We start from the raw sequence: 17,032 nt of genomic DNA, 5'->3' as shown, positions 1-17,032 counted from the left end.
AACAGGGTAGCCATTCTAAAGTACGAAAAGAAAAAAACTGTCAATATAAAATTATATACCCAGCAAGAATATCTTTCAAATAGGAGCAAAACAATGATGCTGAATGAATTCATCACCAGCAAACCTGCACTACAAAAAAAAAATGTTAAAGGAAGTCCTTTGGGCAGAAGGAAAACAATACCAGATAGAAATATGGATCTAACTACATGGGTACATGTATGCACGTATACATGCTACATTTGTTGTGCCGTTGAGTCAGTTCTGACTCACAGCCACCAGATATACAACAGAATGAAACCCTGCCCAGTCCTGAGCAATCTTCACAATCGTTGTTATGCTTGAGCCCATTGTTGCAGCCACTGTGTCAATCCATCTCATTGAGGGTCTTCCTCTTTTCCAATGACCCTCTACTTTATCAAACACGATGTCCTTCTCCAGGGACATCCTGATAACATGTCCAAAGTATGTGAGACTAGTCTCTCCATCCTTGCTTCTAAGGCACATTCTGGTCTTACTTCTTCCAAGACAGATTTGTTCATGGGTGTCGTTGATAGAAGTAAAATGAAACCCTTGACAACTTCAATCTTTTCTGTTTATCATGATGTTGCTCATTGGTCCAGTTGTGAGGATATTTGTTTTCTTTATGTTGAAGAATAATCCATACTGAAGGCTGTAGTCTTTGATCTTCATCAGTAAGTGCTTCACGTCCTCTTCACTTCCAGCAAGCAAGGTTGTGTCATCTGCATATCGCAGGTTGTTAATGAGTCTTCCTCCAATCCTGATGCCCCATTCTTCTTCATACAGTCCAGCTTCTCAGATTATCTGCTCAGCATACAGGCTGACTAGGTATGGCGAAAGGATACAACCCTGACACACACCTTCCTGACTTTAAGCCACGTGCTTATCCCCTTGTTCTATTCCAATGGCTGCCTCCTGATCTATGTACAGGTTTCTCATGAGCACAATTAAATGTTCTGGAATTCCCATTCTTCACAACATTATCCATAATTTGTTATGATCCACAGAGTCAAATGCCTTTGCACAGTCAATAAAACATAGGTAAACTTCTTTCTGGTATTCTCTGCTTTCAGCCAAGATCCATCTGATATCAGCAATGATATCCGTGGTTCCACGTCCTCTTCTGAATCCAGCTTGAATTTCTGGCAGTTCTCTTGTCGATACATTGCTGCAGCCACTTCTGAATGACTTTCAGCAAACTGAGATGTTTCAACAAACAGATGCAGCACGGGAAGTACTCACTCATTTATGCCAAGAAATTTGGAAGACAGCTACCTGGCCAGCTGACTGGAAGAGATCCCTATTTATGCGTATTCCCTAGAAAGGGGATCCCGCCAAATGTAGAAATTATCCAACAATATCATTAATATTAATATACTACATGGGTACATATTTTTTCCCTTACTACTTAAGTTTCTTTAAAAAATATTTGAACAAAAATAACATCAATGTATTTTAGAGTTTATAACATATATGAAGTTAAAATGTATGACAATGATATCATAAAGGCCAGGTGGGGAGAAATGGAAGGACACTACTGTGAGGTTTGTATATTATCCATGAAGTGTGTAACATTATTTGAGGAGGAGAGAGTGGTAAGTTAAAGATATGTACTATATACTGTAAAGCAACCTACAGAATAATACAAGGAAGACCTATAGCTAATAAACCAATAAAGAAGATAAAATGGAATCATTTTTAAAAACTCAATCCAAAGGAAGGCAAAAAAGAAAGGAAGAAGACTACCAGTGACAGCAAGTCCTCAGAAAACAGAACAGAAATCTAAGAGTATAAAAGTCGAGAGGAAAAAATTAACATCCTATGCAAAATTTAGTTTTACATCAGTGCTGTTTTATTTTTTAATAACAATAAGGCAAGTACAAGAAGAATATATAATTTCAGCTAACGGAGCAGCAAACTCAAGAGATGTCTAAATTCAACTTTGGACTGTTCACCCAATGACTGACAAAGGCTTTGTTTAAACAAAGTAAAAGACAATAAGAATTTCAAATTCTGAATGGAAGCAACAGTAATAAAACAGTCCTGTTTTCCAGTATGATTTGAGAAAACTGAGGAATATTTCACTCCATATTAAATTGTTAAAAAGAAGAAGAAAAGAAAAGGCCCATAAAATCATTTTACATCGTAGGTTCAGGGAAAGAAAGTCTCTTTTGTCAACATATCCAAAAAGCAAATACACCAAACCCACTGGCGTTGAGTCGATTCCGACTCATAGCGACCCTACAGTAGAGAGTAGAACTGCCCCATAGAGTTTCCAAGGAGCACCTGGCAGACTCGAACTGCCAACCTTCTGGTTGGTAGCCACAGCACTTAACCACTGCACCACCAGGGTTTCCAGCAAATACACAGCACCTGAAAAAAAAAGAAATCCAAAGCCTCATCTTTTGAATTGTTTCCTTGTTTAACCTGAGCCCCCAAAACACTTATGAAAAACTATTTAAATACCACAAACCTTTACACCACTGTTCCCATCTCACAGAGGGGTCTCTCCCAGCCCTAAGTTGCCTCGGCAGCTGAGTAAAGCAGTCCTTCCTAGGTGCATAGTGTGGGAAGAACAGGGCCTATTTCGGGCCATCTAAATCAAAACCAAACCTGCTGCCACTGGGTTGATTCCAACTCACAGCAACCCCAAAGGACAGAGCGGAGCTGCCGCACAGGGTTCTAGGGAGCGCCTGGTGGATTTTAACTGCTGATCTTCCGGTTGGCAGCCAAACCCTTAGCCACTACGACACCAGGGCTGGGGCCACTAGTCACCGGGTACTGCTCCCATTCCTGCTCAAGGCACTCACTGAGTGGCCTGATGAGGGCTCCTCCCCAGTCCTCCCTCCCTTTGGGGATGTTCAGGGTGCTGGACAGATAAGCTGATAACTCCTAACTGACAGAGATTCAAAACAGCAATGACACCAAACAGCAAGGATGTAGGATGCAAGGCCTCCCAAGAGATAGCTGGGGCAAGGCAAACTGAATGGAGGCAGTCAGTTACCATAATCTATGAAATACATCCCTCCTATCTTTATTCAAATCTCTATTAACCAAGGTGATGAGTCACAGGCTCAAAGGCTCCTTTTATCTGCAAGGAAGCCTGCTGGTTGCTCCTCAGCCATCTATGCCTCAGCCACTGAATCTCAATTTAAATCACGAAGCTTCAGTGTCCATACCTACTTTATCAAATCCAGCTTTGCTACCGCATCATACACTCCATGGGATCCTGCTCTTCCCCTTGCCGCAATATCATCCTCTTGAAATTGTTTATTATCTGCCTTACACATCAGGCTGTATGCTCCACAAGAGCACAAGCCGATGGCCTTTCTTGTCCGTTGTCACCAGTGAACAAGCCTTGCACGGTGCCTGGCATATATTATGCACACAAAAGGTACTTGCCTAGTGGAGCAGGCTCAAAATACCTATAAAAAGCAAATCACAAAACAGACATTCAGGCCTCAAATCACTGAAGCATAAAGAGCTGAACACCAACAAGTTTTTTTTCTGGAAATTAAAGGAGAGAGTAACAAAGATGGATAAGAAACCATGTGTACGTATATAGAAAGAAATGAGATGCTCTGACATGCCAAGTTCAAATGAAAAACATCCCAGAATTTGAGGTGTGCCCCAGCAGGTACGTTAATGAACCCAGTGAATTGTGTGCCACTTGGATGTACATCCTTAACTTCGGGTAATACCCAGTATCTAACCTGGCATCCCCAATGAATTATGTGTCACTTAGATGCACAGTCCTAACCTAGATAATACTCAAACACTGACACTTGAGATCTCAAAATTGAGTAAATCCTAAGGCAATTACATATACAGGGTCTCAAAAACACATGGCAGAGGGTTCTGGTACTCAAGAGTAGTCTACCACTATCAAAAGCAGGTAAGACTGATAACTGCCAAGTACAAGAATATAAAGATACACTATCATTAAATTTAATTAGATGTGATCTCAATGCAGTAAGTCGCTAATAAAAGAAGCCGAGAAAAATATAGATATATTTGAAGCAAATTAAGATGTGTAACCTTATTCCTGGATTAACTCAGCAAATCATTTATCTAACTTGAGGTGTGTCCTTCTTACCAAAGATAATAGATCTCGTTTTGTTGTTTTCTCAAATCCTGGTGAGTCAATCACTTCTGCTTGGGATAAAGGAAAACTCCAGACTTTAGCATCACATGACAAATGTCTGGGTATTACACAATGGAATCCCCCAAAGGAACAGTGAGAAGGAAAAACAGGTTTGGCCTACTTCCTGATACCAGTGACCTCACTGATACTGAACAGTGTTTTTACAGCCGTAAGAAAGAGGCCATATTGGTGTCCAAAGTAACGATTTACTGTTCACAGTGATGACAAATAACATGAGTAGGGAAGGAAAAGACTTCCAAGAAGCAGAATTTCCAACTTCCTTCCCCTCATCCAGAGGTAGACAAGGCCGTCAGTGTAACAGAGAAGTGGTTACACCAAAGAGATGGGAAGGCCCATGCAGATAAATCACCCCTTCTTTCTCCTTTCCACACAGAGCCCTGTTGGCCCAATGGTTAAGAGCTTGGCTGCTTCCCGAAAGATCAGCAGCTGTAATCCACCAGCCACTCCCTGGAAACCCGATGGGGCAGTTCTACTCTGTCCTATAGGGTCGCTATGAATCGGAGCCAAATTTAGAGCAACAGACACGGTTTAGTTTTTGGTTCTCCTTTCCATGGATGACTTCCAAGGTGCAATTCCACACGCAGCTCTTTTGGAAAAGCAAAGCAAAACGATCCGCTGGATGCATTATTCAAACGGCCAAAAATCAGAGACAAATTCAATGTCCATCCGCGGGTGAATGTTAGACAAGGTGTGGTACAGCCATACGATGGAATATTACTCTGCAGTAAAAAAACAACTACTGACTCGTGCTACGTAGAAGAACCTCGAAGGCATTAGGTGAGGTGAGAGAAACCAGACACGAGACCACGTAGTGTATTCCATTTACACGAGATGTCTAGATAAGGCAAATCTAGAGAGACAGGAAGTAGAACAGCAGCTGTCTCCTCTCGGGGTGTGAATGGGTAGGAGGCACCTTAGTGGGGTGGTGAGAATGCTCTGATTTGTGGTGATGGTACCACCATCCAGTAAATTTACTCAAACCTTGAACTGTTGGCTTGAAATGGGTGAATTTTAAGATATGTAAAATATGCCTCGATAAAGCTGTTTAAAAAAATTTTTTTTTTTAAAAACCAATCCTGCTGAACAAACTTCTATGTCTTTTTAAGGCCTGTTCAAAGTAGTAGCCAGCACAGTAACACATACCATCGGCTACTTCGCATCTTTTCTTGCCTCACTTTCCTTTTTCCTCAGCTTAGGGCCTGCACCTCCCAAATTAAGTACTTCCACTTTAACCCCTGCCTTAAGCTCTGCCTTCTAGGGAGCCCACATAAAGGCACCCACTCACCCCCTTCACTGCTGTTGTTGTTATGGATGAAAAGAAGCAAACACCTGTGCAAAACTCTAAGTTGAAAATCAAAGATACGACTTCTAGTTAAACATGACAGGCTGATCACATGAGTCATGGAGGATAAGTCTCAGACAAAAGGCTATAAGAATAGAAAGTTCAGAATAAAACGATGAAGGGAGGACAGGACTTAAGAGAACTGATACAGGTTTGATGCCTAAAATGTAGACGAAGTGATAATTGATATGGTGGAGAAGAAACAGTTACGACCTAAGGGTCTACTGAGGAAACCAAGAGGAAGTGAGCCCGTGTGCCCCAAAGCACCCTGAGAAACTCAACACTGGAAAGCAATGGAAACCAATGAAGTACAAGGTTAAAACCAGGAGGCTAGGTTAGCCTGCACATTTAGCAGCTGAATGCCCCAGGTCCTTCCCTACCTCACACACTTCCCTACCTCACATCCCTCCACACCGATAACACACCACAGGTTTATTTCTGAAGAAACTGAAAAAGAGATGCTCCAGACAAGAGGCACCAGGCAAAGTGGTGGAGCAGAAGGCTGACAACACAGGGATTAAGTGAAAGTTAAGATATTAAACTACAGGATCCTCAGTCTCTTTCCCCCACCCTGAAACCCATATATGGCCCCTCGGCAGAAAATCCTGAAAGTTATTAGAGAAACCAGCCCCTACTGAGGTTCCCCAACCACCAGAAGGTACTGATGTCTATCTGACCTCCCTACATTCGAGCAGCATCAGTCAACAACCTCCTGCCCATATACACAGAGGCCCCAATTCATTTCCTAGTACCTTACTCTTAAATATGATCAGATAGTCAGGGATCTCCAGGATTTCAAGGAAAACCCACAGCATGAAAGACAAAGACCAAAAATAAGCGAACAGGATAAATAAATCTGGATGGTAGAGAAAAAAGAATGCAGGAGCACAAGAAAACCAGGCGCCTCACAACAGAAGGGCAAAAAGACAAATACTTAACAGAAGAGGAAAGATAAGAAACTAGATCTAAGAGGTGACTAATAGGACTTCCTAAAAAGAAGGCAGAGAAGCTAGAAAGAAGTGTATCAAAAAATGATACAAAAAAATTTCTTAGGGAAAAGAAGACTGCTCCAAACAGAAAGAATGACAACAAGAGACCCTCATAAAATCTAAGAATACCAGGAATAAAGAGACTATCCTAAAAGTTTTCCAAAAGAAGTTTAAAACAGGTCACACTCAAAACAATAGAGCAATGTCTTCAAAATTCCAAGGGAACAATGATATTCAACCTAGAATACTTTTCCGCTAACTTAGATATGCAGGCAAATCCAGTGCAAATTTACAATAAAGACACTGTCTGCCAAGCAAGGACTCAAAACCTTTACACATGTGCACCCTTTCTTACAGAGCTACTGGAGGTTGTGCTTCCGGGAAACAAGACAGTAAACCAGGACAACAGTTGTCCACTGGGTCTAGGGGGCAAACCATATCTGCTCAGCTTAGAACATGAAAACACCAAGTTCTGACATATCTCCAGGAGTGCTGTCCAGGGAGAAAAAATTGAAATCAATGGGTAATTTGCAACAATAAATCATCTGATGTGTTTTAAAAATCACTGACAAAGTTCAACACAACTAGATGGTGCCTGGCTACCACCACGGACTGCTCTGACAGGGATCACAATAGAGGGTCCCAGACATAGCTGGAGAAAAAGGCAGAACAAAATTCTAACTCACGAAAAACAACCAGACTCACTGGCCTGACAGAGGCTGCTGAAACCCCGAGATAATGGCCCCTGGACACCCTTCTAGCTCAATAATGAAGTCACTCCAGAGGTTCACCCTTCAGCCAAATATCAGGCCCATAAAACAAAACGAGACTCATGGGGCACACCAGCCCAGGGGCAAGGACTAGGAGGCAGGAGGGGACAGGAAAGCTGGTAACAGGGAAACCAAAGTTAAGAGAGTGTTGACATGTGGCGGGGTTGATAACCAGTGTCACAATACAGCACGTGTACTGTTTAATGAGAAGCTAGTTTGTCCTGCAAACTTTCACCTAAAGTACAATAACAAGAACAAAAAAAGAAAGATCATTGACAAAGGCTTAATTTTACTAGGCATTTATCTTTTAGAGTACTGGGAGGAGAAAAGGAACAATAGGTACCTAGATCACTAAGCAAATGAAAAAGTCAGGCAATGCAAGGGGACGGTACTGTTTAAATAAGGAAAAGTATTCATATTAGATTGCTTGGGTCAGTGAAAAATGGTATTTCCAGTCGTGATAATATAAACAACCATCATTTTAACACAAAATTATGATATACTCTTTTAAGTGAGAATGCAGACTGAAGAAGGGAGGGGACCAGTTATAAGAGCTGTCTCTACGCTAACAGGAAGTCAATAAATGTCTGAAATTGATAAGAAGAAATAGAAATAGCCACATAAACACATAATGGCAGTAATTATCAGATGAGGTGGCTAAAAGCACTGAGAGTAGACACCTCTGGGGAACTGGGGGGGGCAAGGGAGAGGCCGGCTACAGGATTCCTTCCGAGTTTTGATACAGGCGTTTTTGTGCATTTTGATTGAACGTTCATAACTTTAATAAGTTTTAAAAGGCCTTACTTATCACAAGGAGCCCCGGTGGTGCAGTGGTTAAGAGCTCAGCTGCTAACCAAAAGGTCGGCAGTTCAAACCCACCAGCCGCTGCTTGGAAACCCTGCGGGACAGTTTCACTCTGCCCTATAGGGTCACTGTGAGTGGGAATGGACTGGACAGCAATGGTTTTGGTTTGGTTTATTTATCCTATGGTTAAAATAAAGGTTTTTTAAAGTTACAATGTAAGGGAGTATTTTTTCTTTTAATTATTTATATTTCATACATAACTGGTCAATATTTACCACATGAAAGAGAGTTAAATGCCCGAGGGGTCAAAGGCGCTGAAGCTGCACTGCAGCCCGTGCTCTGACTCCCGACTTCTACAGGTGGGAGAATTCACTGCAGGGCACAGACACCAGCCCCCAGGTCTCCAGCTTGCTAACTCAACAGCCCTGCCCAGAATCAATCCTGCCGGATCAGTGCTTCTCAAAGCGTGGTCAGCTGACCGGTGTACACGAGACAGCTTCAGAAACAGAGAAGACATGTGTGAAATTTCCACAACAATTTGTCTTTTGATGATGAAAAACATAGGCTCCTATTTTGTATGTCTATTTCTTTCATTTTACTTTCCTTGCTTTCACTGTATATTACAAACGTACTGGGGTTTGGGAAACCCTGCTGAGGTTGATCCCGCTTTAGGGCTAAAAGGACCAAACTGAAGTCCAGGCTGTTTGGGCCTGTCACTGCATCGGCTAGAGCCCTGGTGGCGCGGTGGTTAAGAGCTACAGCTGCTAACCAAAAGGTCAACAGTTTGAATCCACCAGCCACTCCTTAGAAACCCTGTGGGGCAGTTCTACTCTGTCCTGTAGGATTGCTGTGAGTCGGAATCTACTCAAAGCCACTGGGTTTAGTGCATTCACTGGGGTAGAGCACCTGGGGAGATGCAGACATTGCAAGACAGAGCTGATATCTGGCCTTTTATCACATGCATCCATGGCCATCTTTCCTAAGTTCCATGAGGTAGACTAGTTGCCCGTTCCATCCACCACTGAACACCTGGCACTTAGAGCTGGACCCAGCGTGGTCACAGCACAACACCCGCTTGTCGCAGGAACCACCTTTTTGTGGTTAATCCTTTTCATCACTTCCTCAGTTCTAAATTCCTCACAACACCACAGAGACGTCAGTTTCTGAGACCCCAGTTTTAAAAAGTTGGCAAGTCCTAGAGCTTTTCAATCTCCCCACTTCCTTTTGAAATTCTTACAGAAAACTGTGCTCCCCAATTCACTACCCCACAACACATCACTTTATTAATTACTCAATCCAAGAGACAGCTCCTCTCCTGAATACCACCAGAGGACGTCTATTACTAAACCAGCCTCATACAGAAACATCACATCCAATTGGGTTTCTCATAAAACCTAAGGACATAATTTGTAACGTTACTTCTAGCCCTTCTCCAATCTCCTAACCATTCCCTCCTTATGTCCAAAGATTTTACCCTGATTCCATTCTTCTGGTGTTATTTCAGTAACATAACTACCAACCAAATCTTTTAGAAGTGAAATAACTTAAGAATCTGTTGTTCGGTTTCTTTGAGTCCATTTAGACTCACAACAACCCCATGTGACAAGAGAAGAACTGCCCCATAGGGTTCTCCAGGCTGTAATCTTTATTGGAGCCGACTGCCAGTTCTTCCCCCTGCAGAGCAGCTGGGTGGGTTTGAACCATCAACCTTTCAGTTAGTAGCCGAGAGCTAAATTATTAAATATGCCTTAATATTTGAAAACTGATAATTCAGCCTACCGTTGCAAAAAAACTAAACTGAATTAAGTGAAAAATCTATCTGCAGTAAATTCTCAAGGCACTTAATAGCAAACGGAGCCCTGGTGGCACAGTGGTTAAGAGCTATAGCTGCTAACCAAATGGTCAGCAGTTCAAATCCACCAGCCACTCCTTGGAAATCCTATGTGGCAGTTCCACTCTGCCCTATAGGGTGGCTATGACTCGACAGCGTTTCGGTATTAGCAAATACTTGGTATAACGACCTGCAGTCCACTAATACCTATCTCCTTGTGATAGAAACAAAGTTTTTAAAACGCTGGCTCAAAACGTTAGAAAGTGACCTAAATCTCCTGCCGACCTCTTAAAACCAGAAATTAGAAGTGTTTGATTTTGAAAATTTACTGTGGAATAAGTTCTTGACTCTAAGAGCCCACTGTCACGCAGTACGCACTCTGGCACGTTTTCCTCGGATGTCAGTGACCGACCTCCATATACGCTGAGGCTGAGCCTCCAGGTTATCACACAGCAGTGCTGCTTCCTAGCCTCCGGCTCTGTTTCTGCAGCTTTATCATCTTTGTCAGAAAAGCAGTAGGTTTGTGCAATTATTTCAGTATTTTATTGCCCCCTGCCAATGTTCTCAAATGATTGGAACATAAGAAAATCAAAAAACTGCTACATCGTTAACTGAATACAACTGAGAGACGCCCCAAGAGTGGGCAATCTTTAACCTGCAGCAGCCATTCACAGACCAGCTGACACATTGTTTACTACTAAAGCAGAGAAATAAATGAACATGTGTGAAATTCGTACAACAAAGTGTCCAAAAGATACTTAGCTTATAACGTTTTCAGTTTCCTGGGAATGAAGCTCCTTAGCTCCATAGCTTAGCACGTATTTTCAGGAATGTCTTCTTTCAAAAGTAGAACGTATCATTTCAAAAAACATCTCTTTGCTCTCCCACAATCAGTCCGTAAAAGTCTACAAACACATACACTGTACCAAAAGTGCCCAGATAATGTTTCTGGTGTATGTCAATTTATGTAGAAATACACATATACTGAATACTAGTTATGTTAAGGAAAAAGGCAAAACAGAAGTTTGCAGCTAAGCCATTGAACATGCATGTGCTACAAAATTTCAAGCTATATGCAATTAAAAACCCAACGGGGTTTTGTCTGACGGCTGGATTTGCTTTTGGACATGTGGGGTTGATATTTAAGAGAGCTACACACCAATATTTGTGAAACAGGGCTTCCTCCCACCTTCTCCAAGTCCAGAATTCTTTCAGCATGAAGGAAATCTGTCTCAGAACAAGTCCGAACATGCCACCTAGGGACAGATCAGCTGACACTAACCCTCCTCCTAACAAAAACATCATTCGTTTTTGGCCCACAAGTTGTCTTTCCCTGAATTAACAACAAAAGACACTCTATTTAGAGACCCTCACACACAAGTTTAAGTGCACACTCTAACACGTTAGACTAATGATTTTTAAAAGCCAGACAATATATATGGCACTCTATCTCCGAGCAAGTGAAAGCAGTTTCAGCACTTTCGGCCTGTTAATCCCAAGGCTCCTCCCCACCTACTGGGCAAACAGGGTACCCATTAAAAGGCCGTCTACAAAGCCTGCAGAGAATGAGTCAAATCAGCAGATCAAATACACAAGGAGGAATGCTCAAGGAACCACACTATTCATGCATCCTTCGAAACCCACCTCAAACTTCAGCCTCTCTTCCTCTCCACGGTCACAAAAGGCCGTCTACAAAGCCTGCAGAGAATGAGTCAAATCAGCAGATCAAATACACAAGGAGGAATGCTCAAGGAACCACACTATTCATGCATCCTTCGAAACCCACCTCAAACTTCAGCCTCTCTTCCTCTCCACGGTCACTGTCTCGGCTGCCCCCACCTCTGCCTCCCCCGCTTCTCTTCCGGTCAGTCCACTGCCAAATGCCAACCATCTCACCTCATCCTTCCCAAAACAAAACCATCCGACCAAGTCCCCTCCTCCCAAGGAACATTAATCCCAAAACTTCCAGTGGCTCTTCACTGTTTAAGAACAAGGTTCCTCCTTCATCTCAAGCCCAAACATCTGTAGGCAGATTCCCACTGCTCCCTCAACCTCCCGTCATTCCCAAAGGCCACCGTCAGCCCTTCTGGCACCCCACAACCTTCCTTCAGTAAATGAGGGGTTGAGCGTTTAGCACAGTGCTTAAGAGGTGGCAGACTCTCATGGCTAGCTCTCCTTACCATGCATTTTTTTTGGCCTGGAGTACCCTCCTCCTTGGAGCCCTGGTGGCGCCTTGCTTAAGTGCTCGGCTGCTTAACCAACAGGCCGGCGGTTCAGATCCACCAGCCACTCCTTGGAAACCCTGTGGGGCCATTCTACTCTGTCCTATAGGGTTGCAATGAGTTAGAATCGACTCGACAGCAAGTTTCATTTGGGTTTGGACTCTCCTCCTCAAGCTCCTTAGTCTACATCCTCCCTTTTACCAGTAACAGTGTCAGAGGTGCCCAACCCTCCACACACCTAACTCCCCTCCCCGGAGCAAGGCCGGACACCTGCCTCTTTGCCTGCTGAATTCTAAACTCCCTGAGGCCCAAGTTACTGTCCCATTGCCCTCTGGCTTCCCAACAGTGCCTGCCTTTCAAGAGGCAGAGCTTTCCTTCTCAGGTAGCCCGTCTTCTCCTATTCGAGCGATTTTGGAACACCAAATACAAGATAACAATACAGTTAGCCATGGAAAAAAACAAAAATGGTCCAATAAATCTTGAAAATAACAATAAAATCCAAACTAACACAGGAACATAGACTTATTACTTCTGGTTTTGACTTCTTATGTTATCACTGTCCTCCTTTGATGAAAAACAGTAAAAATCCTCTATATTTACGCAACCTGGGGGATCAGTAAACCAACATGCACGAAAGCACTCCACACTTACAAATGAGCGGCATTCTGAAAGCAACCCTGCAAACACACATTCACGACATTTTTAAAGTTTTCATTTGAGTCTCCTTCCTTTTGCTCCCTCAAAAACCTAAAGCCGAAAATAAATTTCTCTAAACAGAAAAATCCATTTTCCTAAGATAAAAGTTATATATACCTCAACTATACTCAAACCGTTTACCATGTTTCTCAGAGATATAAGTATCCCCCCCAAAAAAGCCTTTATCAAAACTCAGAAAACTCGCTTTCAATTCAGTCGCTTCACATAAATCTTCTCAAAATAAGTAACCTTATCCGTAAAAAACAGAGCTCATAGAAAAAACAGAAAATGTAACTACAAAATCAATTAGGACTACAGGTTTTTCAGCTTACAGGTGTTTTACCTGAAGTTACAGAAATCGACTTTTTTGTAAATAACAAATAAGTTACACACATCTTCCAAACCCTGATGCTATTCACACTGAAGGATGTTTAGCGGCAATAAACAAACACTAAACAAACAAAAAAAAACCTCCAAACCTGTTGCCTTGGAGTCGATTCCGGCTCACAGCGACCCCATATGATCGAATAGAATTGCTCACAGGGTTTCCAAAAACCGGCTGGTGTATTTGAACTGCTGACCTTTTGGTTAGCAGCCAAGCTCTTAACCACTGAGCCACCAGGGCAAAACCCTAATTCCCAAAACCACCATATGCAAATTATGTCAGCAAAAATCTAAAATAAATCCCCACGCATAAAAATAAATGATTCTAGAAAGTTTACATTTAAAAGGAGAAGAAAACAGAGCTATGACTATTCTCTCTAGTTCCACAATCTCTACTATCTCTACTGAAGTTCCCGGGCCGTACACATTAAAGAACTCCCAGTGACCCTGGTGGTGTACAGCTGCCAACCAAGAGGTCAGCAGTTCGAGTCCGCCAGGCGCCCCTTAGAAACTCTACGGGGCAGTTCTACTCTGTCCTATAGGGTCACTATGAGTCGGAATCAACTCGACAGCAGTGGGTTTGGTTTTTCAGTAGTGACAATTAAGAAAACATTCATGAGATAATCAGGACAATGTGAACACTGGATATCTGACATTAAGGAATTAATTTTTTAGGTGGGATAATGGCTTTGTGAGTAGGTTAAAAAAAAAGAGAGAGAGAGACATACTGAAGAATTTATGGATGAAATGACAAGCTAGCTGGGATTTCCGTAAGGTAACGGCAGAAAGAGGAATACAGATGCAACTACGTTAGTTACATACTGAAGAATTTATGGATGAAATGACAAGCTAGCTGGGATTTCCGTAAGGTAACGGCAGAAAGAGGAATACAGATGCAACTACGTTAGTTACGCGCTGACAACTGTTAAGTTGGGTGCTTTATTCCACTTGAGTATGTCTGAAAATTTCCATCGTAATAATAAAAAATGTAACTGCTTGTGACCAAAATCCTAAGCGATATTTTGTTCTGGATTGTATGCCACTATTGCACAGATTTCTTAATTCCTTACGCTTGCATATTCTGAAAAATTTCTCCTCCACTGTACAGACTTCGTAGTCAGAAAGCAAGCTGTGTCATTATGGATATCCCAAACACTTCCCAATGTCATGGTAGGCATTTCTACTTCAAAAGCTTTTGCATGGTTGGGGGAGGGGGGTGTGCAAAGGGGAAATAAGGAGGGGAGAAAACAATGTCCTTGTCCAAACTGTTACCGGACAGGGCTTCCACCTCTTACAACCAGTTAACACTTGGATTCATTTCTTTTTTCCTTATAGTTTAAAAGCTGACTAACGCCTTCAGCTTACTCTGCTGCACTCAGCACAGATACTGACCGAGTAAGACACAAACAATCCCACCACTGTATAACCAGGTCAAAAACAAGCTCTGGCCACCTCACTTGGAGGAGCGCACTCACCACTTAGATTTGGCCAGAAAAACTGGGTTAGAAAAAACTGGCTGCTGCTTACACAAACACTGGGGCTCCGGAGAATGTCTTTAAAAGCCAGTTACCAAGCCACTCAGCGAGTTGCAACACAATCTCATCCAAAATTTTCCAAACACTTCCAAATTCAGTTGAGCCCAGCAGCCTGAGTTAACAGGGCTCCCTTTCAAATTCAAAAATCTGGCCCCGGCCCCAACAGTTAACCAACAAAACACATGCTAATTTCACTTGGGATCACCTAGAAATACTGCCTCAAGTTCAGACCCCAGGCCTGTACACTGCCCAGGCCAGGCTAAGCTGGGGTAGGGGAGGGGCGTTCAAAGGACAGGCAAACTCTCTCAATAAAGCAGTAAGACACAATAGGATCCACACTTAACCTGGCCTAAGAAAACATCTATGGGCAGCCTCCAAGTATCCCAGCGCCTCTCCGCTTTGTGAATGAGACAATGACAACTCTCCCTGGTGAAAACAGAAACCCTTGCTTCCTAAGGCATTTTCTAACCCTACTCTGCACCCACTCCAACAGCTAGAAAACTACTCCAATACAGATGACTTTTAGAACATCTTAAGAAACAAAACAGGGCAGGAAGAATCTATTGTTTTTTTTCTATTTCCAAGGCCTTGCCCATCCATTACCTGCAGCTCTTCATAACCTTTAGTATGCACACTGGATAAAATGAGAACACTGTTAGTCACACAGGTGTCAGCTACTCATCGCAGATTTATAGTCTCCAGATTTGTTCACTGCATTTACCGGTGGCGGGGGGACGGGGGGGGGGGGCAAAAAAGAGAAAAACCTGGAATGGGTGTGAAACCAGGCATCCTCCTTACCCCTTGCTCTCCCTCTTCCCATTGCACACCTGTCAAACAGGTTATTCCTGGAATTCCGATTTTATAATCTTCACACTGTAATTCTTCCTGCTCCTGTTGCCCAAACGCACACCCCTCCCTTCCCCAAAATACGTATCCATCAGTAGCGTGGACCACAGACGAGAGTTACAAAGGCGTCCCAGTTAGCACCAAACTCCCCACCTTGAGCACCTGGCCAGCGCTCAAACGAGGAAACATGATGACCATTCTCGAGAAGGCCAAGGCACTGATTTAAGAATCATGAGCAAGGCCGGCCTTTTGTGAGTTTTAATTAACAAACACATTCAGAAGGCCGGGTTTGGGAAGAAAAAAAAAATTTAAGGTCGCTTTATGAAAAACGTTTTTCCACTTTGTTACAAAAGTGCTTGCCTAAGGGTGTAGTTTATTTCTTTCTGTCAAAGCCAGGAAACGAGGTCTTTTAAGGCTAATCGGGATGTGGCTGGGGCGGTTGTTGGGTGCCGGCGAGTCCATTTTCGACTCATAGCGACCTCCTGTGACAGAATACAATCTGAATATAAACTGCTTAAAAACAGAGACGCTGCCAAGCGAAAGCCCTTTCCGAACTTCGGCCAAGTGGCGTGGCCTCCAGTCAGAGCGTGTTTATCGCCCTTTTCCTCGTCTCCCAACGCGAAGTTTCAGCACGCCACGGGAAACAAAGAAGGCGCCCCACACCGACCTTATAGACTTGTCCATAGGTGCCATTTCCGACCACTTCCACCAGCTCAAAAATCCCAGCGGGATCCTGGAGAGGAAGGAGGGGAGGGGTTACAATTGAAAAGAAACAAAAAGGAATAAAGGACGCTGGCCCGCTGCGGAGAGGGCGGCTGCGCCCGCGCCGGTCCCCTCGCCCCGCGCCCCGGTCCCCGCGCCCAGGGCCGCGCCTCCGGCAGCGGGCGCGGGCGGCACCGGGCGCATTGGCGGCGCCCCGCGTCCCCGCACATGCCGACACAGGCAGACAAAGGAGCCGCCGCGCCCGCGGCTCTGCCCGCGGCGGCGCCCGAGCGCCCGGCCGGCCCGGGGCGCGGCCCCCGCCCCGCCGCCCCGCCGCCCCGCCGCCCCGCCGCGGCCACTCACCCGCAGCGAGGAGAGGTCGATGTCCACCAGACTTTTTGCAGGGGAGTCGTTCGCCATTTTCCCTTTTTTGCCTCCCAAATAGAACAGCTATCTGTGTCTGCGTGCCGTCGGCCGAGGCCGGGGCGCCACGGCGCCTGCTCGCACGGGGAGCGGGCGGCCGGGACGCCTCTTCGCCGGCCGGGGGCGGGCAGGCGGGCGGCGGCGCGGGCTCGGCCCCGCTCGCGGCTCTCGCCGGCCCCGGGCCGCGCGCCGAGGAGCGGACGGAGCGTGCGCGGGGCGGCGGCGGCGCTCACACCATGGCGCGCCAGCGGCCCGGGCGTCGCCGCGCTCAGGCCCCGCAGCCCGCGCCGCGCGCCGCGCGCATC

The 17,032-nt window shown here is 44.4% G+C and overlaps 1 protein-coding gene across 48 annotated transcripts in view; it reads right to left on the bottom strand.

Moving 5' to 3' along the window:
• The window catches only part of MAP4K4 (mitogen-activated protein kinase kinase kinase kinase 4), a 214,402-nt gene extending 197,570 nt beyond the window's left edge, over positions 1-16,832 (bottom strand). For 18 of the 48 annotated variants that reach the window (XM_064268531.1, XM_064268524.1, XM_064268533.1 and 15 more), the window contains exons 1-2: positions 16,668-16,830; positions 16,270-16,335 (exon numbers count right to left, since the gene is read on the bottom strand). In XM_064268531.1, coding sequence (XP_064124601.1) covers positions 16,270-16,335; positions 16,668-16,724 — 123 coding nt within the window. In that variant the 5' untranslated portion in view covers positions 16,725-16,830. Of the gene's footprint in view, positions 1-16,269; positions 16,336-16,667 lie in introns of all 48 variants that reach the window. The other 30 variants (XM_064268551.1, XM_064268553.1, XM_064268547.1 and 27 more) reach the window with 5 other exon arrangements.
• Positions 16,833-17,032: the final 200 nt, after the last annotated feature.

Source organism: Loxodonta africana, chromosome 15 (genome assembly GCF_030014295.1).
Source record: "Loxodonta africana isolate mLoxAfr1 chromosome 15, mLoxAfr1.hap2, whole genome shotgun sequence".
Classification (NCBI taxonomy): Eukaryota; Metazoa; Chordata; class Mammalia; order Proboscidea; family Elephantidae; genus Loxodonta; species Loxodonta africana.
This window is presented reverse-complemented; position numbering and strand designations above follow the sequence as displayed.